Here is a 23,062-nt window from a genome sequence, read left to right on the forward strand (position 1 = left end):
CAGTGATGACAGCGCAGTGCGGGCCACATTGCAAGGCCTGGCGGGCTGGATTTGGCCCGCGGGCCTTGTGTTTGACACATGTGCCAAAGGCTAGATTACTACCCTTATCTCCCCTGCCAAGGACAGAGCAAATGGTTGATTCAAAAAGGGAGCAGAGAAAGGTTACATACATAATGCCTCAGACAGACTGCTCTTCAGATAGGCTGGGGGATGGGGCACCATCTGTACTTCATAGGTCAAATGTATGTTTGCTTACTTTACTTTTTCAATAAAGATGCATACTTTAATTACTTAATAAGTTAGCTTTTCACAACATAATCAATGTCTCGTATAAACTCATTTATATAATAAACCAATATTTTATGAGCATTTGGTTCTAACAAAGTCCAAAGTAAAATTTGCACACATATACAAATAAGCACTAGTGGAAGAAATCGAGAGGAGACAAAATGGCGCAAGACTATATGGCCAGGTTCTGAGCCTTGTCCCGAAGCAGAAAGAGAGAGCAGATGAGGGTCGCGCTGGAAGTGTTTATTAGCAAGCTAAGAGACAGGCGAATTCCAGGAGAAAGTGGGGGTCTGGCCCAAATTGGTTTGGCTCAGTGGATAGAGCATCGGCCTGCGGACTGAAAGGTCCCGGGTTCAATTCCGGTCAGGGGCACGTACCTTGGTTGCGGCCACATCTCCAGTAGGGGGTGTGCAAGAGGCAGTTGTACTCTCTATCCCTCTCAATTCCTCTCTATATAAAATCAATAAAATATATTCAAAAAAAAAGAAAGTGGGGGTCTGCTGATCAGGGTGTCCCTGACAGGGAAGCACCCACAGCGGGGCTGAGTCCCCTCCAGTAGCTACATACGGGCGTGGATGGGGAAATCTCACCATCTTTAAAGGAAGAGTGGATCTTGTCAGAGGCCTGAACACCCACAGCGGAGCCACCACAGAGCAACTGTGAGCTCCAGAACACTGGTCTCAGGCCGTGTGAACACTTGGACTCAAAGGATAGCTCTACTGCACGGTGCACGGTGAAAAGATCAGATTTCGCGGAGATAGGGAAAGAGAGAACTACATAACCAGACACTCTGAAAAGAGACATCATGGGGAGACAAAGAAACAGCCTGCATATGTAAGAAAAGCAGGCATCACCAGAAAAGGAAGTAAATGAGTTAGAGGCAAGCAACCTATCAGAGCAAGAATTCAGAATGATCATAAGATGGCTAAAAAAAATGGAAGACAAATTTGACAATATGAGTAAGACGGAAGAGGAAATGAAGAAGAACCAAGAAGAAATGAAAACAAATAAGCACTAGCCAAAGAGAGGGCTGTTTAAAAGTAAAATTTAAGCTAATAAAAAGGAAAAAAGTTTAAATCTCTTCCTCTACTATTTACAAATTTAAACTAAACATTATTATTCCAGCATTAAATCTCATTAATGAGACACCATAAGTAAAAAGAGTTACTTTTACTTGAGATGTATGCATTGCAGTATTGAACAACATGCTTTTCTCCTCCTTGTTTTTCTGAAAGGCAACCAAGTTGGTTGCTGTTTAAAAGAAAGTAGAAGTTTTTAAGAGAAACTCTCTAAATATGGCTTAGAAATTGCTCTGGGAGGAAATACAGAGGGAAACACCCTTCAAATATTTAGGAACTATAATTAAGTGTACATTTCAGTAGCATCAGGTAAATTCACATTGTTGTGCAATACTAACTTTTGCAAGAACTGTATTAGTTAAAAAAAGTAAATGGTAAAATATTAATATTTTCAATAAGGTAAAACTATTAAAAATAGGGATTACCTTCTCTTTAGAGAGTTGCTTTATTTCCTCCAGTTCTGTGGAGAGCTTTTCTATTTCTCTCTGTGCTTGGATTTGTTGGTGACGAGCATCTACCAATTCTGTACGAGAATTCTGCAACTGCTCCCGGGTTAGCCTCAATTCTTGCTCCAAATCTATGGTTTCCTTATACTGAGTTGCAATGTACTGTTCCTGCTCTTTCATATCCTGAAATACACAGGATATATTTAAGTTCAAAATGAAATGATACAAATAACCTACTTTTTATTTTTATTTCTCTTTTAATAAGTGACTTCACCCCTTCCACCAAATGTCTGTAAAATTTAACATACAATGAATATCATTTACTGTGAGATTGATATTCAGAATAAGTTTTTATTTTTAATAACAAGAAACTGACAAAAGTACTGTAATAAATCTGGGAATGACGGGTATATTTTGTATGACTTTGTATGCCAGCTCTATAATCCTTTATCATTATAAATATAACATGACAGAATACATAATAACATAAAGAGAAAAAAGAACTTAATATTTGATTATTCATGTCAGAGATGGAGAATATATTGGCACAAATAATATAACCCAACATTAATTCACACAGCTGGATTAGAGCCATTACCTTATTCCCTGTAAAAGTAAAGTGTGTCACTGAGACTGCTACTCTCTCTAAAATACTTTTACATTATTCAGTTAAGACCCTAGTAAAGTTTGTTTCTTAGAAAGAAAATAAAAACCAGTGAAAAGTAAGTGAGTTCTAAATTAGCTTGGTTAGAGGATAGGGAATGACAACTGACCTTCGGGTTGATAAGAAGAAAAGAAACCTGCACAAATCACTAGGATGCTGATGTCTGGAATGGGGGCCCAGGGCCCAACTCTGTTGTATGTCGATGTAAATCTCATGTAAAACATTTTTTACCCATCCTTGTTAGGGAACACAAAATAGCTGGGCTAGTAATAATTTTCCCCCCACAGGGGCCCAAACTTGTTCTCAGAAACCCTGCTTGACTTATGTATGTATTTCAACTAATATTTATTCATGCTTACTATGTGTTATGTGCTGTTCTAAGTGCTGATAGGAGAGTGAACAAAGGAGACAAAGTGTTCATTCTTATGGAGTTCATATTCTACTGGAGAAGACAGATAATCAATGAGAATCAATGAGTCAAACACAGTAAAGAGTGAAATTCAAAGTTTTAAAGTTGAGTATAGTATTTGAAAACAGGAGAAAGTTACATTCACAAGTGCTCTTAGAAGCAATTTCAATTTTTATTCATTTATTTACATTTTTATTGATTTCAGAGAGGAAGAGAGAAATAGAAACATCAAAGATAAGAGAGAATCATTGTTCAGCTGCCTCCTGCACACTCCCTACTGGGGATTGAGCCTGCAATCCTGATATGCGCCTTGACTGAGAATGGAACCATGACCTCCTGGTTCATGGGTCAACACTCAACCACTGAGGAACACTGGCCGGGTGCAACTTCAGTTTTTAAAAAGCTATTGGGTGAAATGGTGCATGACTTAACACATATGCAAACTGATGATACTTCATCTGGCAATTCATTAGAACATAAGAATAAAAGACTTAATGAAAGAAACTAATAGGTATTGGGACCAAATAATTAGCGTAAAAATATTTATGACACAGTTTCTGTATACTAAAACCTAACAGTTTAAAACATAAAGATTTATTTTGCTCTTCAGATAATACATATTCCTTAGGAAAAAAAATAACTTGCTTACACTTTCCATTTCTTTCATCTTTTGTTGTGTTCGTTCAGTTTCTTTTTTCAGTTGATTGATCTCCTGTTCATTTTGTAGTGTTACAAATTCTTTTTCTCGGAGCTGTTCTTTGGCATTTTGCAATTTTTCATTCAAACTTTCTATCTGAATTTTAAACAGAACAATAATAATGTAACTAAAGAAAAGTAATTCTTTAATCATAACTACAATCAACTAAATCAAGCTTTAAACACATATATTTAAAACAGGAAAATATAAATGTGTTTTTAAGACAACCATAACTTAGACATACACAACAAAATTCTTATGCCTAATAAGATGCTTATATGTATAACTAAAATATGCTAAAAGAGATTAAGGTCTCAATCATATTTGTATAAGAAAAGAAAATTAGGGTACAAATTAAAACAAATATTACATGGTGTTACAAATAATTTTATAGGCAATGTGTGCAAAAGGAAAAATATATAGTTAGTGTAAAAGTCCCCTTCCCATTGTGTTCCTTCTTTAGCCACAGCCAGTTAACAAAATCCTCCCAAATCCTTCCAGAGATATTTTATACATATTCAGACATGCACACATTATAATAAGTATGTGGACAAAATGATCCAAGAAAAACTATATTCAAAATAACATTGAGAGAGTAATCACAGTGGGGGAAATGTTGCAATGTGAGTCATAGGGTACACGTTTTCAGTTATGTAAGATGAATAATTTCTGGTGATCTAATGTATAGCATCTTGACTACAGATAGTAATTATGTATTTACTAAGGGAACAGATCTTAAGCGTTGTCACCAAAATAAAAACAAAACAAAACAAAACAAAAAACAAACCCAAAAATCTGTAAGTAATTAGCTTGATTGTGGTAATTATTTTGCAATGTATATCAAATATCACAATGCACACCCTAAATATATGCAATTTTTGTCAATTATACCCCAAAAAGCAAGGGGGAGATATTAAGAGGAGAAAAAAAATACATAAAGTAGCATGTACAAGGTGATTAAAATTCTATAGTATTTTTAGCCCTAGCCAGTTTGGCTCAATGGATAGAGTGTCAGTCTGCTGACTGAAAGGTCCTGGGTTTGGTTCTGGTCAAGGGCACATGCCTGGGTTGCAGGCTCTATCCCCAGTAGAGGGCATGCAGGAGGCAGCCGATCAATGATTCTCTCTCATCATTGATGTTTCTATCTCTCTCCCTTCCTCTCTGAAATCAAGAAAAATATATTTTTAAAAATAAAAAATAGCCCTAACCGGTTTGGTTCAGTGGATAGAGGGTTGGCCTGCGGACTTAAGTGTCCCAGGTTCGATTCCAGTCAAGGGCATGTACCTTGGCTGCAGACACATACCCAGTGGGGAGTGTGCAGAAGGCCGCTGATCAATGTTTCCTCTCACTGATGTTTCTAACTCTCTATCTATAAAAAATTAATAACCCTTCCTCTCTGTAAAAAATCAATAAAATACATTAAAAAATAAAAATAAACAAATAAAAAATAAAATTACTTAGAATTTTAATATATATTCTATTAAAAAGCCATGCTATATAAATAATGCTTACAGAAAGTAGTTATTTTTAAAACAATTTAAAATATGTAATTTTTATAATTTACCTGTTTATTACATTCTTTAAGTTCTAATTCTGATTTCTCCAGAGTCCCCTCTAATTTAATAATTTTCTGTTCCATTTCTCCTCTGTGCTCACGTATAGTCATATCCAAATGTGTAACCTAAATAGGAAAATAAAATTAAACTGTCATTTAATTTTATTCTGATGTGAAAAATTGTGTGCGTAGAATGTGTTTTTAGAGTCATTTATAGTGGGAATAATTGAAACAAACTCATCTCAAATAAATTATTAAAAAGAATAAAAAGAATAATTGCTTACTAATACTGGATCTTGAGCCCCATGTATATTATAGAAACTTAAAGAAAAATTATGTCATAAATGACAAAATGATTCAGATTTCATTTCATGTTAGATAAAAGCTGCTAAATATAACATAACAAAATTTGTGAAATGCAGCAAAACAATGCTTAGAGGAAAATTTATAGCACTATATGTATATACTATATTAGAAAAGAGCCCAGCCAATGTGCCTCAGTGTTTGAGCTTTGACCTATGAACCAGGACATCATGGTTTGATTCTGTCAGGGCACATGCCTGGGTTTTGGGTTCGATCCCCAGTAGAGGAGGCAACCAATCAATGATTCTCTCTCACTGATATTTCTCTCTCTCTCCCTCTCCTATCCTCTCTCTGAAATCATTTTTTTTAAGAAGATCTAAAAACAATAGTCTAACCTTCCACCTTTGGAAACTAGAAAAATAAGAGCAAATTAAATCCTAATAGAAGAAAAGAAATAATAATAATTAGAGCAGAAATGAAGGCAATTAAAATTAGGTAATCAATAGAGAAAATTCAACAAAACCAAAAGCTGGTTCTTTGAAAAGATATCAATAAAACTGATAAGCATCTAGCCAAGTTAACTAGGAAACAAAAGAAGCACATAAATTGCTAATATCATAAATGAAAATGGGACCCAACTAGCATGTATCAATGGTTGAGCATATATGAACCAGGAGGCCACAGTTCAATTCCTGGTTAGGGCATATGCCTAAGTTGCAGGCTTAATACTCAATGTGGGGGGTGCAGGAAGCAGCTAATAGATGATTCTCTTTCATCCTTGATGTTTCTATCACTCTCTCCCTCTCCCTTCCTCTCTAAAATCAATAAAAATATATTTAAAAAGAAATAAAAATGGGGACATTATTCTAAATATCATGGACATAAAAAGAATAAAGAAGCTGAAACCGGTTTGGCACAATGGATAGAGCATCGGCTCAGGGACTGAAAGGTCCCGGGTTCAATTCCGGTCAAGGGCATGTATCTTGGTTGCGGGCATATCCCCAGTAGGGTTGTGCAAGAGGCAGCTGATCGATGACTCTCACTCATCGATGTTTCTAACTATCTCTCTCCCTTCCTCTCTGTACAAAATCAATAAAATATATATATTTTTTAAAAAGAATAAAGGAATACTATGAACAACCTTCTGGTCATAATTTAATTAAACTAGATGAAAATGATGAATTACTTGAAAGATGCAATCTGCCAAAACTCACACAAAAATAGACAATCAAAGTAAGTCTATAGTTATTAAAGACATTGAATCAATAATTACTAGTAATAACTTTCCAAAACAAAGTACCAAACCCAGATGGGTTTATTGGTGAATTCTATCATACATACAAGGAAGAAAAAATTATAATAATCCTCTACAATCTCATTCAGAAGATAGAAGAGGAAAAACTTCCTAATTCATTCTGTGAGGCCAGCATTACCCTAATCCTATCTAATAGAGAAGGAATATGCTAATTGACCCTCACGCTGTCGCAAAGATGGTGGAACCCACAGCAATAAGGAGGGAATATACTAATTGACTGCCCCACCCTCAAAGATGGCAGCACCCACAGCCACAAAATGGTGGCTCCCGGTCCCCTCAGCCACTCTGAGCACCTGCCTCTGGAGCCCCCCAGCCACTCAAGGCCGGCAAATCTCGTATGGCAGGCCTGAGGCTCAGGTAATCAGGGCCAGCTGAGGCTTGTGCTGCTGGCAGTGGCAGCAGCAGAGTTGTGATGGGGTATTGCCTTTCCCTGGCCACCAGGTCGCCTCCTGCCCGAGGGCTCCTGGACTGTGAGAGGGGGCAGGCCGGGCTGAGGGACGGCCCCTCCAGTGCATAAATTTTCATGCATTAGGCCTCTAGTACTAAATAAGACAAAGACATTATTAGGAAAGAAAACTACAGACCAACATCTTTCATGAACCTAATTGTAAAAATTCTCAACAAAATATTACCAAATCATACCCATCAAAGTATAAGAAAAATTATGTAACACAATAAGTGTGACTTATTCTATGTATCAAAAGCTAGTTCAACATAGGAAAATCAAATAATGTAATCTATCATATCAACATGCTAAAGAAGAAGTATTTGACAAAATCCAACACCCAATCATAAAAACTTTTGGTAAACTAGGAATAGAGGGTAATTCCTCAACTTGATTTTAAAAAATCTACAGAAAACCAAATATCTAATATCGTACTTGATGGTGAGAAAAACTCAAGTTTTCTCACTAAGATAAAATACAAGGCAAAATTATTCCCTCTGACCAGTCTTTTCAACATTGTACTAGAATATTGCTAAGGAAGACACAAAACTTTGATTCTTTTTGTAGAGAATATAATCATCTAAGTAGAAAAATCCAAAAGATACGACAAAAATTTTCTGGAACTAATAAGCAATTATAGCAGGAGTTAGGGAACAAAAGCTAATTGTTGTCCTATATATCATCAATGAACAAGAGAAATTTGAAATTAAAAACACAATACAAACTGATTAACAAAAACAGATACAGAGATAGAGCAGCATAGAATAGACTGTCAAACTACAGAGGGAAGGCTGGGGAAGGTTGGGGGTGGAGGGAGGTAAGGGGTCAACCAGAGGATTTGTATGAATGCATAAAAGCATGGCCAATGGATGCAAGGTACTGGAGGTAGGGGAGGCTGGGGGAAGGTCAATGAAGAAAAAAAAAGGATACATATATACTAAACTTTATAATACTTTAAGCAATAAAAAATAAAAATAAAATAAAGGGGTTATTTCACACAGGAAAACCCACACAATATAATCTACATTAGCATCCCCACAAAAAAATAAATGATTAGGTATAAATCTAACTAAATCTATAAAATCCATATAAAGAAAACTACAAAACTCCAATATAAAAAATCAATGAATTAAATAAATGGAGAGTCAATGCTCATGCATAAGAGGACTCAATATTGTCAAGATGTCAGTTCTTCACAAATTGATCTACAAATTCAAGGAAATCTCAATAAAAATCTTAGCAGGTTATTTTGTGAATATCAATAAACCGATTCTAAAGATTATATAAAGAGGCAAAAGACCAAGAATAGCCAACACAATATTAAAAGAGAATAATGGGGCCGGTGTGGCGCCATGGGTTGACTTCTGTCCCGTGTACCAGCGGGTCACCAGTTTGACCCCTGGTGGCGGCGACACGCTCGGGTTTCGAGATCAAGTCCCCATCAATAAAAGAGAATAATGAAGTTGGAGGACTTACATGACTCAATTTTAAGACTTAAAACCCAACTTTAAGGTACATGAATCAAGACAGTGTGAATAGATCAACAAAACAGAATAGAGAGCCCAGAAACAAGTCCACATAAATATAGTCAATTGATCTTTAACAAAGGAACAAAGGAAATACAATGGAAAAAAAGACAGTCCTTTCAACAAATGGTGCTGGATTAAGTGGATGTCCACACGTAAAAAAAAAAAAAAAAAAAAAAAATCTAGTCTGGCCAATTGACTCACAGTTGGTTGGCGCATGGACTCGTACATACCAAAAGCTCTCAAGTTTGATTCCCCGTCAGGGCACACACAGGAGGCAATCGATTAATGTTTCTCTCTCACACTGATGTTTCTCTCTCTCTCTTTCTCTCTCTCTCTCTCTTTCACACACACACACACACACACACACACACACACACACACACACTTCCTAAAAAAAAAGGCCTTGGCTGGTTTACTCGGTGGTTAAAACAAGATCACATGCCTTGATTGCAGGCCAGCTTGTGGGAGACAACCAACTGATGTTTCTTTCTCACAAAGATATTTTTCTCTGTGTGTCTGTCTCTACCTCTCCCATTCATTATCTCTAAAATTCAATGAAAAAGAAAATATCCCAGGTTTCAGCACACACACACCAAGAAAAGGATTAAAAAAAAAATCTAGACACAGACATTACATACTACACAAAAATTAACACAAAATGGACCACAGACCAAAATGTAAAATGCAAAAACTATAGAACTCCTAAAATACAATATATAGGAGAGAACCAAGATGATGGCAAAGGTAAACACCTGTACTTGCTGACTCTTAGAACCACATAAAAATTACAACTAAAAGATAGAAATATCACCCAGAACCGAGAGAAAGCTGGCTAAGTGGAAGTACTACAACCAAAGAGATAAAGAAGAAAGCACATTGAGACAGGTAGGAGGTGCGGAATGGGCTGGTCCGGCACCTGGGTGCACTGCTTTTTTAATCAGAAGCAAGATACAATCTCCCACTTGCTCTGAACTCCAGTTTCAGATTAGATTCTGGAGGACCCAGACACATACAGGGAGAGCTGGACTGAGTGGCACTGAGGCAGGAACGCAAGGGCAGCTTTCTTTCAGACAGAGGTGCTTGCTTTGGTCATTGTTCCTGCGCTGGGACCTCTCTGGTGCAGGGCTGACTGGCAGGCATTGTTGTTTGTGCTGCCCTGGTGATTCCCTGAGACCCGCCTCACCCAATATACAAGCCTATCCAAGCTGTGGTCAGCAGCCTCTGCATATCAATGTCCTATCCTTTCTCAGCCTAAAACTTGTCAAACAGGCAGCAGCTGGGTCTGGAAGCCCCAAAGCTATCAAAAGAAGGCCCAAGACTGGCAGCAGCAGCCTTCCTTGCTTCACAGCTGGGTCTTGTCTGGGCACTCCCAAACACCACACAAAGAGGAGAAATTTGCAGATCTCTCTGTAGCTCCTGCTGGGTGGCCCCAGCTAGTGACTGACTTTGCACTTCCTTGGAGATCCAAGAGCCAGTATACCCAGTGGTCAGTGTGAGACCATACCAGATTATAACTCTTCACATCCATAAGTGACACATTCAAGGGGAAGACCCAGTGAGCACCAAAGCTCCACTGAAGCAAAACCTGCCCCATAAGGGTATCTCCTGCACAGCAATTCTTCCATTGTAGTCACAGCTGGACCAATTGGCCTGGAAGTCAGTTCCTCCCACTGATACCAATAGCAATCAAGGCTCAACTATAACAAGATTGTACACACAGCCCACAAGGGGTGCACCTAGATTGTCTACCTCAGGTGATTGGGGAGCCTGTGCCACTGGGCCCTATAGAACACCTACTACACAAGGCCACTCTATCAACTCAAAGAGACTTAGCAGCTACCCAATACATAGACACAAACACAGGGAAGCAGCCAAAATGTGGAGACAAAGAAAATAAAAAAATGGAAGAAAGCAAACTACTGGATATAGAGTTCAAAACACAGTTATAAGATTACTCAAGAATCTTTTATAAACCTCCATGGGATTTAGTGAGATCTTTAAGGATCTTAGTGAGAATACAAAAAAAAAAAAAAAAAAAAAAAGGAAAAGGACCAGTCAGAAATTAAGCATATGCTGAAATAAAGAATAATATACAGTGATTCAATAGTAGACTAGAGGATCCCAAGAATCAAGTCAAAGATTTGAAAAATAAGGAAGCAAAAAAATCACCCAAGCAGCAGAGCAAAAAGATAAAAGAATAAAAAAATATGAAGATAGTGTAAGGAGTCACTGGGACAATTTCAAGCGTATCAACATCAGAATTATGGGGGTGCCAGAAGAAGAGAGAGAGCAAGATATTGAAAACCTATTTGAAGAAATGACAGAAAATTCCCTTACCTGGTGAAAGAAATAGATTTTACAAGTCCAGAAAGCACAGAGAACCCCAAACAAGAGGAATCCAAAGAGGACCACACCAAGACACATCATAATTAAAATGCCAAGGGCAAAAGACAGAATCTTACAAGCAGCAAGAGAAAAACAGTTAGTTACCTAGAAGGGAGTACCCATACAACTGTCAGCTGATTTCTCAACAGAAACTATGCAGGCCAGACAAGAGTGGCAAGAAATATTCAGAGTGATGAACAGCAAGAACCTACAACCAAGATTATACTACCCAGCAAAGCTATTATTCAGAATTGAAGGCCAGATAAAGAGCTTCACAGATAAAGAAAAATCTAAAGGAGTTCATCACCACCAAACGAGTATTATATGAAATGCTGAAAGGTATTCCTTAAGAAGACGAAGAAGAAAAAGGTAAAGATAAAAATTATGAACAACAAATACATATCTATCATCAAGTGAATTTAAAAATCAAGTGAATAAAAAAATCTGATGAACAGAATAATCTGGTTAATATAATAGAATCAGGGGCATAGAAAGGGAGTGGACTGACAATCATCAAGGAAAATGGATGTGGGGGGTGTGGGAAGAGACTGGACAAAAAGCATACACCTATGGATGAGGACAATGAGATGGGTAAGGGCATGGGGGGGGGGTGAGGTAGGGTGGGAACTGGGTGGAGGGGAACTATGGGGGGACAAAAGAAGAACAATTGTAATAATCTGAACAATAAAGATTTTTTTTTTAAAAAGAAGAGGAAGAAGAAAAATATAAAAATTTATAAACAATGAAGTGACAACAAATACATATCTATCAACAAGTGAATCTAAAAATCAAATGAATAAGAAATCTGATGAACAGAAAAAAATGATGAATGTAATAAAATCATGGGCATGGAAAAGGAGTGGACTGACAATTCTCAGAGGGGAAGAGTGTGTAGGGGGTGCAGGAAGAGATTGGACAAAGATCTTACACCTGTGAATGAGGACAGTGGGATGGGTAGGGCTAGTGACGGGTGGGAACTGGGTGGAAGGGGAGCTATGAGGAAAAAAAAGAGGAACACCTGTAATAATCTGAACAATTAAGACTTTAAAAAAAGAAAAAAGGTAATATAGAAGAAAACCTAGATGACTTAGGGTACAGCTATAACTTTTTAGATAAAATACCAAAGCACAATCAATGAAAGAAATTATTGATGAGCTAGGCTTTATTAAAATGAAAAACTACTCTGTGAAAGTTAATGTCAAAAGAATGAGAAAAGCTACACACTGAGAGAAAATATTTGCAAAAGACAAATTTGATAAAGACTGATAATCAAGATATACTAGTACAAAGAACTTTTAACACTCAACAATAAAGCAACAAACAACCTGCCCTAGTCAATATGGCTTAGTTGGTTGGGCTTTGTCCAGTGCACTGAAAGGTTTCCAGTTTGATTTCCAATCAGGACACATGCCTAGGTTGTGGGTTCAACCCCCAGGAAGGGGGTGTGCAGGAGGCAGCCAATGGATGTTTGGCTCTCACAACGATGATTCTCTCTCTCTCCCTTTCCCTTCCTCTCTATCTAAATAATCTTAAAAATATAGACAAACAGCTGAAACCGGTTTGGCTCAGCGGTAGAGCATCGGTCTGCGGACTGAAAGGTCCTAGGTTTGATTCCGGTCAAGGGCATGTACATTGGTTGCAGGCACATCCCCAGTAGGGGGTGTGCAAGAGGCAGCTGGTCGATGTTTCTCTCTCATCGAAGTTTCTAGCTATCTCTCTCTCTTCCTCTCTATAAAAAAAAAATAAAATATATTAAAAATATATATAGACAAACAATTCAATTAAAAAATAAGACACTTTACCAAAGAAGATAAACTGGTGGCAAGTAAGCATAGGAAATGATGCTCTATATCATGTCATTAGGGAAATACAAATTAAAACAACAAAGAAACAACAGTATACACCTATAACGACGGTAAAAGTCTGAAACACTAACACTAATGCTAATCAGCATGGGTAGCAACAGGAACTCACATTTGTTACTGATGGGTATGCAAAATGGTACAGCCACTTTGGAAGGCAGTTTGGAAGTGTCTTATTAAAATTAAACATACTCTTACAATATGATCCAGCAATCATGCTCCTTGGTATTTACCCAAAGGAACTGAAAACATGTCAACACAAAAAGCTACACACCAATGTTTATAGCAACTTTATTTATAACTAGAGGCCTGGTGCATGAAATTCGTGTTTGGGGAGGGGGGTCCCCTCAGCCCAGCCTGCACCCTTTCCAATCCGGGACCCTTTGGGGGATGTCCGACTGCCGGTTTAGGCCTAATCCAAGGACAGCTGGCTCCCAACTGCTCATCTGCCTGCCTGCCTGATTGTCTTAATTACCCCCCCTGCCAGCCTGATCACTGCCTCTGCCTGCCGGCATGATTGTCCCTAACTGCCCCCACACCCCGCTGGCCTGGTTGCCCCTAACTGCCCCCCCCCCCACCCTGCCGGCCTGGTCACCCCCATCTGCTCCCCCTATCGGCCTGATTATGCCTACTGCTTCCCCCACCCTGGCCTGGTCACCCCTAACTATCCCCCTCTGTCGCCTTGGTCATCCCTAACTGCCCCCCCCCCAATCTGGTTGCCCCTTACTTCCCCCTCCTGCCAGCCTGGTTGCCCCTTACTGCCAACCCGGTCATCTCTAACTGGCTCCCCTGCCTGGTTGTCCCTTACTTCCCCCTTCTGCCAGCAATGGTCACCCCTAAATGCCCCCCTCTGCCGGCCTGGTTGCCCCCAACTGCCTCCTTGCTGGCCTGGTCGCCCCCAACTGCCCCCTCTATTGGCCCGGTCGCCCCATGCAGCCTGTTGGTCAGTCGTTTGGTAGTTCCTCACTAACCCTTCTACCGACCTGGTCACCAAGTGCAGCCTGCTGCTCCATTGTTTGGTCATCCCTCACTAATCCCCCTGCAGGTCTTATCGCCCCACGCAGACTGCTGTTCGGTTGTTAATGTGACAGTCCCAGACAATTTAAATATTCCTCTATTATGAGTATAGATTGCCAGAATTGGAAACAGCCAAGATGGCCTTCATTAGGTGAATGCATAAATAAGCTGCAGTATATCCAGAATATGGAATCAGTGTTAAAAAGAAATAAACCATCAAAGTATGAAAAGACATGGAGGAATATTAAATGTTTATTACTAGCTGAAGGAAACCAATTTGAAAAGGCTACATACTCTGTTTCAATTTATGTATATGATATTCTGGAAAAAGCAAAACTACTGAGACAATAAAAAGATCAGTGGTTGTCAGGATTGGGAGAAGAAAAGGGAGGGATGAACAGGAGAATCAGAGGATTTTTAGTGTAGTGAAAATACTATAATTCCTCCCAGAGAATGTGCAACTCCAAGAGTAAACTAGAATGTAAACTGATGCATCAATGTAGGTTCACACTGTAACAAATGTACTGTCTCTGGTGGGTAAGTTTGATAATGGGGAAGATTGTGCACATGTGGGTATATATGAGAAATCTGTGTATGTTTTTGCTCAATCTTGCTGTGAACCTAAAGCTACCCTAAAAAATAAAGTCTTCAAAAAAGATGCTGGTAAGTAATAACTTCTGAATATTTTTGCTCCTCCAACAAACAATAGCAAATAACTCCTTTAATCCCATTTTCCCAATATACAGTAATATAAGAGATCACAATGTTCAGATACTAAGCTAATCTTCATCCTCAAAAATCCTTTTGCTATAAAAATAGCAAGATAAATAAAAATTATATATTTCTAATTTTTCAGAAATATTTTTGTATACAAAAAACAAGTATGTTATAAAAATGTCCATTTATCAAAAAGTGTGACCTCTGGCTAGAATCTGGAAATAGCCGAGGTGCCCGTCAGCAGATGATTGGATCAAAAAACTATGGTACATCTATACAATGGAATACTATGCTGGGATAAGAAAGAAAGAATTCTCATCATTTGCAGCAACCTGGATAGAACTAGAGAACATCATGCTGAGTGAAATAAGCCAGTCAATGAAGAGAAACACCACATGACCTCACTCATTTATGGATATTAAACAACATAAACTGATGAACCAAAAGACAGATATAAAGACAGTAAAACAACAAGCAGACTGTCAAATTACAGCGGGGAGGGTAGGGAGATCTGGGGGAGATAAGAGATCAACCGAAGGACTTGTATACATGCATATAAGTACAACCAATGGACACAAAACTCTGGGGAGGGAGGGTATGTATGGGAGGGGGGAAGCAATGTTAAAATATGTACACAGATAATAATTTAATAAAAAAATATTTAAAAATGGAAAAGAAAGAAAATGACCAGTCATTTCTAATAAAAGTGGATAATTAAATCTAAATAAAAAAAAGTGTGACCTCTGAAACACTGTGTGATTGTATTTTAACAGAAAATTTCATTAAAATATAATTAAGAAAACCAACTTGAGCTGCTCTTTGCTTTAGCTCCCAATTTCTCTCCTTAAGTGCCTGATCCATTTCCAGGAGTTCCTGCCTTTTGTCTTCAATCTCCATCTTGCAGTCTCTAAAATTTAACAAAGGAAAAAGATCAAAGCAAACAGTGGAAATATTATAGTGTTTAAAAATTAAGTCACCGAAACTTAATTTCTATATCTCTCCCTTCCTCCCTGTGAAAAATCAATAAAATATATATTAAAAAAAAAAATTAAGTCAACTGGGTCACCTTTCCTATTGTTAAAAGGAATTGTATATATGCTTTTTTTTAGATTGAAAGAGCTCAAACTAAAATAATGTGTAAGAAAAATGATTGATATCAACATAATTAGTTTAATATAGTGTTAAAAAGACAAAAGTTAATTTAAATTCTACTATTATAGACAGTTTAAGCTAAATGTTAAAGCACTCCCAGAAAATAAGATTGAATCAGTATAAGAATTTAAAAACTATATCCAAATTTTTTCATTTATATTGTAGATTAAGGGAGTGTTTGGAAGTCTTTTCTATGTAACAGCTGTGAGTTTATTACAATTGAATGAGGCATATATCTCATGGTTGGTATTCTTTTTATTTTATTGATTTTACACAGAGAGGAAGAGATAGCAATAGAGTCAGAAACGTCGATGAGAGAAACATAGACCAGCTGCCTCTTGCACACCCCCCACTGGGGATGTGCCCGCAACCAAGGTACATGCCCTTGGCCGGAATCGAACCTGGAACCTTTGAGTCCGCAGGCCAAACCGGTTTTGGCTCATGGTTGGTATTCTTGATATCCATAGCTCAAGAAATGACCACTGTGTTTCTCATGGGAATTTTACTCAAAATGATGCTTTACATATAGTGATGCAATGAAATCAACTATGGAAATAATTTTTATAAATATAAATGTATTTTATACAATATATATTTTATAAATATATATTTTATAAATTATCATCCTAAAACCCTAATTTACATATTTTAATATTTAATACTTCTACCAGTCTGACACCTATGATCAAAGAATTTTAATTTGAACTCTAAGTTATAACATGACAAAGTCTGAAAATGTTGTATTGATTTTGAAAAATCTTCAAATATTTCCCAGTTTTAAATATGAAACAATTTTAAGGTACACATTTTAAAAACAGATTCTGAACTTCTTTAGTGAGCTGTTTATTATTCTCATAAGAGTCAAAAGTTGTAAAATACAAGGCTAAACTAATATTCAAAAAGTAACATGAAAGCCGAAACCGGTTTGGCTCAGTGGTAGAGCGTCGGTCTGCGGACTGAAAGGTCCCAGGTTCGATTCCAGTCAAGGGCATGTACCTTGGTAGAGGGCACATCCCCGGTAGGGGGTGTGCAAGAGGCAGCTGGTCGATGTTTCTCTCTCATCGACGTTTCTAGCTCTCTCTCTCTCTCTCTCTTTCTCTCTGTTAAAAATCAATAAAATATATTAAAAAAAATTGCAGTAAAATACATATAAGATTAACCATTTTAACCACTTCAAAGTATATAATTCAGTTACATTAAGTACCTTTACAATGTTGTGTTACTATGGGCACTATTTCCAATATTTTTACATCACTTCAAATGAAAATTCCATACCCATTTGCAGTTGTTTTTTTGTTTGTTTTGTTTTTGCAGTTATTTTCTATTCCCCTTCCCCCTAATTCTTGGCAATCACTGACATACCTTCTATCTCTATAGTTTTGTTAATTCTGGATATTTCATATAAATGGAATTATGCACTATGTATCTGGTTTCTTTCATTTAGCATAATGTATTCAAGGTTCATCATGCTATAGCATGTATCAGTACTTTCTTTTCATGGTTGAATAATATTCCTGCCTAGCTTGTTTTGCTCAGTGGATAGAGCATAAGCCTGTGGACCAAAGGATCTTGGGCTCGATTCCAGTCAAGGGCATGTACCTTGGTTGCAGGCTCCTCCCTGTCCCTGGCCCTATGGCCTGTGCAGGAGGCAACCAATTGATGTATTTCTCTCATACCAATATTCCTGTCTTTCTCTCTTTCTTCTACTCTCTCTAAAAATCAATGGAAAAATATCCTCAGGTGGGGAATATATATATATTCCTTGTATGGATACACCACATTTTGTTTATCCATTCAACTACTGATTGACATTTGGGTTGTTTCCACTTAGTGGCTATAGCGAAGAGATGCTATGAACATCTGTGCACAATTTTTGTTTGCACACCTGTTTTCAATTATTTTAGGGACATACCTAGAAGTGAAATTACTGAGCTATATAATAATTTTATGTTTAACTTATTGAGAATATGCCAAACTGTTTTGTGCAGCAGCTATACCATTTTAGTTTCCCACAGCAATGTATGAGAGCTCCAATTTCTCCACCTGCTTGCTAATATTTGCTATTTTCTGTTTTGGTTTTGGTTTGTTTTTATTATGGCCATTCACACATTACAGTGTGAAGTGGTATCTCATTGTGGTTTTGATTTACATTTCCCAAGTATCCTGGGTTTTATTCTGAATCTTTTGGGAAGCCATTAGAAAGTTTAAGTGGGGGAGTAATATATTCTGATGGATAACTTAAATCCATTCTGTGGAGAAGGAATTGTGGGAAGGTCAAGAATTGTGGGAAACCAGTTGAGAAGTCATAGCAACAGAGCAGGTGAGAGATGATGATGGCTTGTGCTAAGGCAGTGATTAAAAAAGCCAAGAAATCAATAGATTTCAGAATATATTATAGAAATAGAGTTGAGATGACTGGCTAATAGATTAAATAAAAAAAGGGAGAGAAAGAGATAAAATGATCATATATTTCTGGTTTGAGCTATTACAGGAATTGAGAGGAAGGGCAGGAGAAAAAAGGAGTTCTATTCTGGTCAAGCTTAAGAAGCCTCTTAAAAACATCTAAGTGGAAAAAACAAGTAAGTCATTAGATATTTGAGTCTGGAGTTTGAGTAATAAGTTATTTCTGGAGATAAGAATTTGAAAATCTGATACATACAATTTAAAACTACATGAAATTTACTAAAAGGTAGTTTGTGGGTAGAAAAGAGACAGGAGCCCTACAATAAATAATGAGTTACATTTAAGTTTCTGGGTCCTCTTGCTGCTTTCTATCCTGTTCTTTCATTCCATATTTCACATTCTGGGATATAATTCTGTTTTCCTTTTCAGAAACTATTTCCCACACTCTGGCTCTGGTCTGGCTCTCCAATGCCACTTACCATAGATGTGGTTAATTTAGCTGCTAATCTAAGAATCTATTTTAGAGTTGGACAGACTTGTGTTTAATTTCCTTCTCTGAACTATCTATCTGACTTTGGGGATTTTATTTAATTTTCTCAGGCTTCAGTTTTCTCAAGTGTGAAAAGTTATATATGTTATAAAGAAATTAGTAAGATCACCTATAAATCCCTGACATAGCACTGGGATGTGCTATGTCAGGGATTTATAATAAGAGCTTAATACAAAGAATTAAAATACAGGAATTAAAATAAGAGCTTAATACAAAGAATAATATTGTTATGTTAATATTACTTTGCTATTAACCACTGCCATATGATGGTCCAATAATTTTCTACCACTATGGAAGACAGAAATGGGCCAATGTAAAATAGTCCACAGATCAAAAATAAATTATTAGCAAATAGCAACTACTGAATTTATTACATAGAGAATGGGACAGGCTAACCAGGAAGAGCCACAGTGAACCAGTTGAGAAATTTAGACCTCTAGAATTCAGCAACAATTGGGTTATTGTATGACCCACGGATTCAGAATAATAAAATGAAATACTTGTAACTGTGATATCATTTCTTAGTATTTAACTTACCTAAGTTCAGCTGTGAGATCCTTTATAGTGGTGTACTTTTCCTCTAATGATAATTGAGCCTTCTGTAGCACATCTCTCAATTCCTGGAGCTGTCTTAAAGTACTTTTTAATTCTCCATGAGCATTTTGCAGTTCAGTCTCTAGTACTTCCCGTTTCTGCACGGCTTCTGTTAGTTCAGTTTCAGTGTGGTGCTGTAACTTTTCTAACTCCTTCACTGTTAAGACAAGAGAATATTTTTAGAACTACATATAAACCACTTATTATTAAGAACTTTGTAAATAACTATAATTAAGAATATTCAATTTTATTCATCTACCAGAGGCAAGATATTGACTATACATTATCCCTTTCAACCCTATCATCCCAAATTCTTACTAAAGTCCACTTCTTTAAATATAAATATGCAGGCGGCTAAGGTCAGCTAACTTGTTGCTTACCAGCATTCGTTTTCTTATCTAGCTCTATCCTTGTCTGTTCTAAGATCATGTCTAACTGAGAGAGATGCATTGCTTTATTTTCTCCATCTCGTTTTAGGTGCATTATTTCTTTTTCCATTGTAGACAGCTCTTCTTTGTACTGATCCATCTCAAGTTTTACTTGCCTAATTAAAAAAAAAAAATAAAACAAATGATAATTTGGAAACTTAAAAACCAACTGACTTGTCTCTGACTAAACAAGAACTGCTAGTTATATTAGGACAAATATCAGCAAAATGTCTAGTCAGAATCTTAAATCACCTATGATATTGTTTAAAGTGCTCCAACTAAATACAACCTGGTAATATTTAGCAAGGCTAGCATTCTTTTCAATCTAACTACTAGTTAATTTTTATAAAGCTTTATATGGATTGAGAATATCTATGGAGAGGTGGGTGCTTCATTCATCTGTAATTTCTATTATTTGCAACATAGAAAATAAAGAAGCCAACCATCAAAATATTCACCATAAGACTATACTACTGATAGGAGAGACTAGTTAGTCATTTTTACACAGACATTTCTTAATAATGTAATTTTTTTTTAACTTTGAAAGGGACTAAAAATTCTTAAGCTAGTGCAACTTCCTTGCTTTACAGGTCACTGAAAATGAAAGATTAGTGAATTAATTATCTAGGACAGCAATTTTCAACCTTTTTTAAAAATCTCCTGGCACACATAAACTAATTACTAAAATCTATGGCACAGCAACAATATATTTTTTGCCAATCTGACAAAAAAAAAAAAAATAGGTATGCTTTTTATTGACTCACATGGGCAGTTATTGTTGTGTTGGCTGTTGCTATATTTTTATTTGACAAAGAGGTCAGTGCTCCTGACTAAATAGTCAGATATTGCATGTTTTAAAAATTATTGTGGCCGAAACAGATTTGGCTCAGTGGATAGAGCATCACCCTGTGGACTGAAGGGTCCCGGGTTCGATTCCGGCCAAGGGCATGTATTTTGGTTGCGGGCACATCCCCAGTAGGGGGTGTGAAAGAGGCAGCTGATCAATGATTCTCATCGATATTTCTAGCTATGTCTCTCCCTTCCTCTCTGTAAACAAATCAATAATATATATATATTAAAATTATTGTGGCACACTGGTTAAAAATCACTGGTCTAGGATAATACAAATAGTTATCAATTGTTAAAGTTTACTAACTTTCAGGTAGTCCTGGACATAATTTCACTACAGAAGTTTGAAGTTTGGCTACCTATCAGCTAATGAACATGGTGAGAGGAAGTTTTAAGTCAATTTGCTGTTAATTCCAAAGTGACATTTACTAATTAAATAATGTCATTCACAATGGTGGGCAGAGTTGATGTTCCTTTGCATCAGCATCTTTTTGTTGTAGTTCTTTTGGTCTTTGACATTTCTTAAACTGAGTTTGCAAGTTGGAGCATTTGTTTTCAAAATGCAATTTAGATGAAATTGTATTTGTTCAAGAGGTTTTTTCAATGTCTATAAATGACGCTGAGGAAAACTAAAAAACTCATGAAACAATTTGCACAATTGTGTAGGCACATGTTATGTCTATGTATAGAAAATGATCCATATCCTCAAATATGTCCATGTCCTAAAAAAGTCAAGAACTATTAGATTAGACAAGTGCTAATGACCCTTTTATATGTCTAAAATCCTAGCTAAAGCTTGACTAATTCTTTTCTCATGTTACATTGGATATAAAACTTAATTTAAAAAAATAATCAAGAGATTGGTATACAGTACTAAGAGGTAACACTTTTTCAGCAAAGAAGTTGGGGAAAAGTTATTATTATTTATTTCTCCTTTGATTTTAGAGAAATTGGAAAAGTGGGAGAGTTAAGGGGAGTGGAGAAAAGGATATATATATATATACTCACACATATAAAAAGATAGAAAAACATCAGTTGGTTGCTTCCTGCACATGTGCCAACTGGGGCTGGGGTTGAGTCTGCAGCCCAGGTATGTGCCCTTGGCTGGGAATCAAACAAGCAACCTTGCTGGATGACACTCTAATCACTTAGCTACACCAGGCAAGGCTTAAAATATTTTTTATTCCTTTTTTTTTCTTTTTTTTTTTTTTGAGAGAGAGAGAGAGAGAGAGAGGAAGGGAGAGGGACAGAGAAACACAGATGTTTGAGAGCGCAACATTGATCAGCTGCCTACTGCATTCCCCCACTGGGAATCAAGTCCACACCTAGGCATGCACCCCGACCAGGAATTGAATAGGCAACTCTTCTGTGCATAGGACGATGCCAACCACTAAGTCATATCGGCAGGGCAGGGAAAAATTATGTTTTAAAAATTCAAGAACTCAAAAAGCACAGCTTTCTACAGATATTTAATAAGAAACAAACAGAGCTCTATACTCCTTAAGGTTTCATCAGGTTACCAGGATATAACTGATGAATACAATGCTAACCCTAGTCACCCAGAGAAGGTAAAAATGACAAGAAAATACACATTTTGGAAAATTTCTATAAAATTTTATTTTGTTTTGTTTTAAAGTTTCAGTGTTTGATAAAGATAAATGTCACTCATTTCTCTATTTATGAGCAACTATGCATTATTTCCTGATGCTATGTAAATGAGGCATACTATATTATATAATAAGTATTTAAAGGCTTAAGATTTTTAACTATCCTAATAAAGAGGGAATATGCAAATTGACCATGACACTATCACAAAGATGGAGGCGCCCATAGCCACAAGACGGTGGCGCCCAGTTCCCTGAGCCATGCTGGAGTCCCCCAGTCCTTTCAGCCCTGCCTGGGGGGTGGCAGGCACGCAGTACAGCCAGCCGAACCTGCCCTAAGCCGCCCAACCGCCCAGAGCCGGCCCAAGGCACAGGTGAGCCTCAAATGGTGGCTGCCCAGCTGCCCAAAGCAGGCCCAAGGCGCAGGTAATCAGGGCCAGCCAAGGCTTACACTGCTGGCAGTGGCAACAGCAGAGGTGTGATGGGGGTGTCACCTTCCCCTGATCACTGGGTCATCTCCTGCCCTGAGGGCTCCAAAAATGTGAAAGGGGGCAGGCCAGGCTGAGGGACCAACCCTCTAGAGCACATGTGTCAAACACAAGGCCCGCGGGCCAAATCCAGCCCGCCAGGCCTTGCAATGTGGCCCACACCGCGCTGTCATCACTGCACTCCGCTGTCAGTTTATGACATTGTCAGTTTATGACTGTTCAGTAAACCATTCGGCCTGCAATTTAGGCTGGATTTTAGATTTTGGCCCCTTCTCTGATTGAG

General features: G+C 37.4%; 1 protein-coding gene across 5 annotated transcripts in view; it reads right to left on the reverse strand.

Moving 5' to 3' along the window:
- Nucleotides 1-23,062, reverse strand: part of CCDC18 (coiled-coil domain containing 18) — a 150,181-nt gene that overhangs the window by 45,674 nt on the left and 81,445 nt on the right. For all 5 annotated transcript variants that reach the window (XM_084873374.1, XM_084873375.1, XM_084873373.1 and 2 more), the window contains 6 exons: nucleotides 19,791-19,954; nucleotides 19,354-19,567; nucleotides 15,519-15,618; nucleotides 5,148-5,264; nucleotides 3,536-3,679; nucleotides 1,793-1,996 (listed from right to left, as the gene is read on the reverse strand). In XM_084873374.1, coding sequence (XP_084729500.1) covers nucleotides 1,793-1,996; nucleotides 3,536-3,679; nucleotides 5,148-5,264; nucleotides 15,519-15,618; nucleotides 19,354-19,567; nucleotides 19,791-19,954 — 943 coding nt within the window. The remainder of the gene's footprint in view (nucleotides 1-1,792; nucleotides 1,997-3,535; nucleotides 3,680-5,147; nucleotides 5,265-15,518; nucleotides 15,619-19,353; nucleotides 19,568-19,790; nucleotides 19,955-23,062) is intronic.

The sequence above is a fragment of the Pipistrellus hanaki genome, assembly GCF_964339955.1.
Source record: "Pipistrellus hanaki genome assembly, chromosome: 2".
NCBI lineage: Eukaryota > Metazoa > Chordata > Mammalia > Chiroptera > Vespertilionidae > Pipistrellus > Pipistrellus hanaki.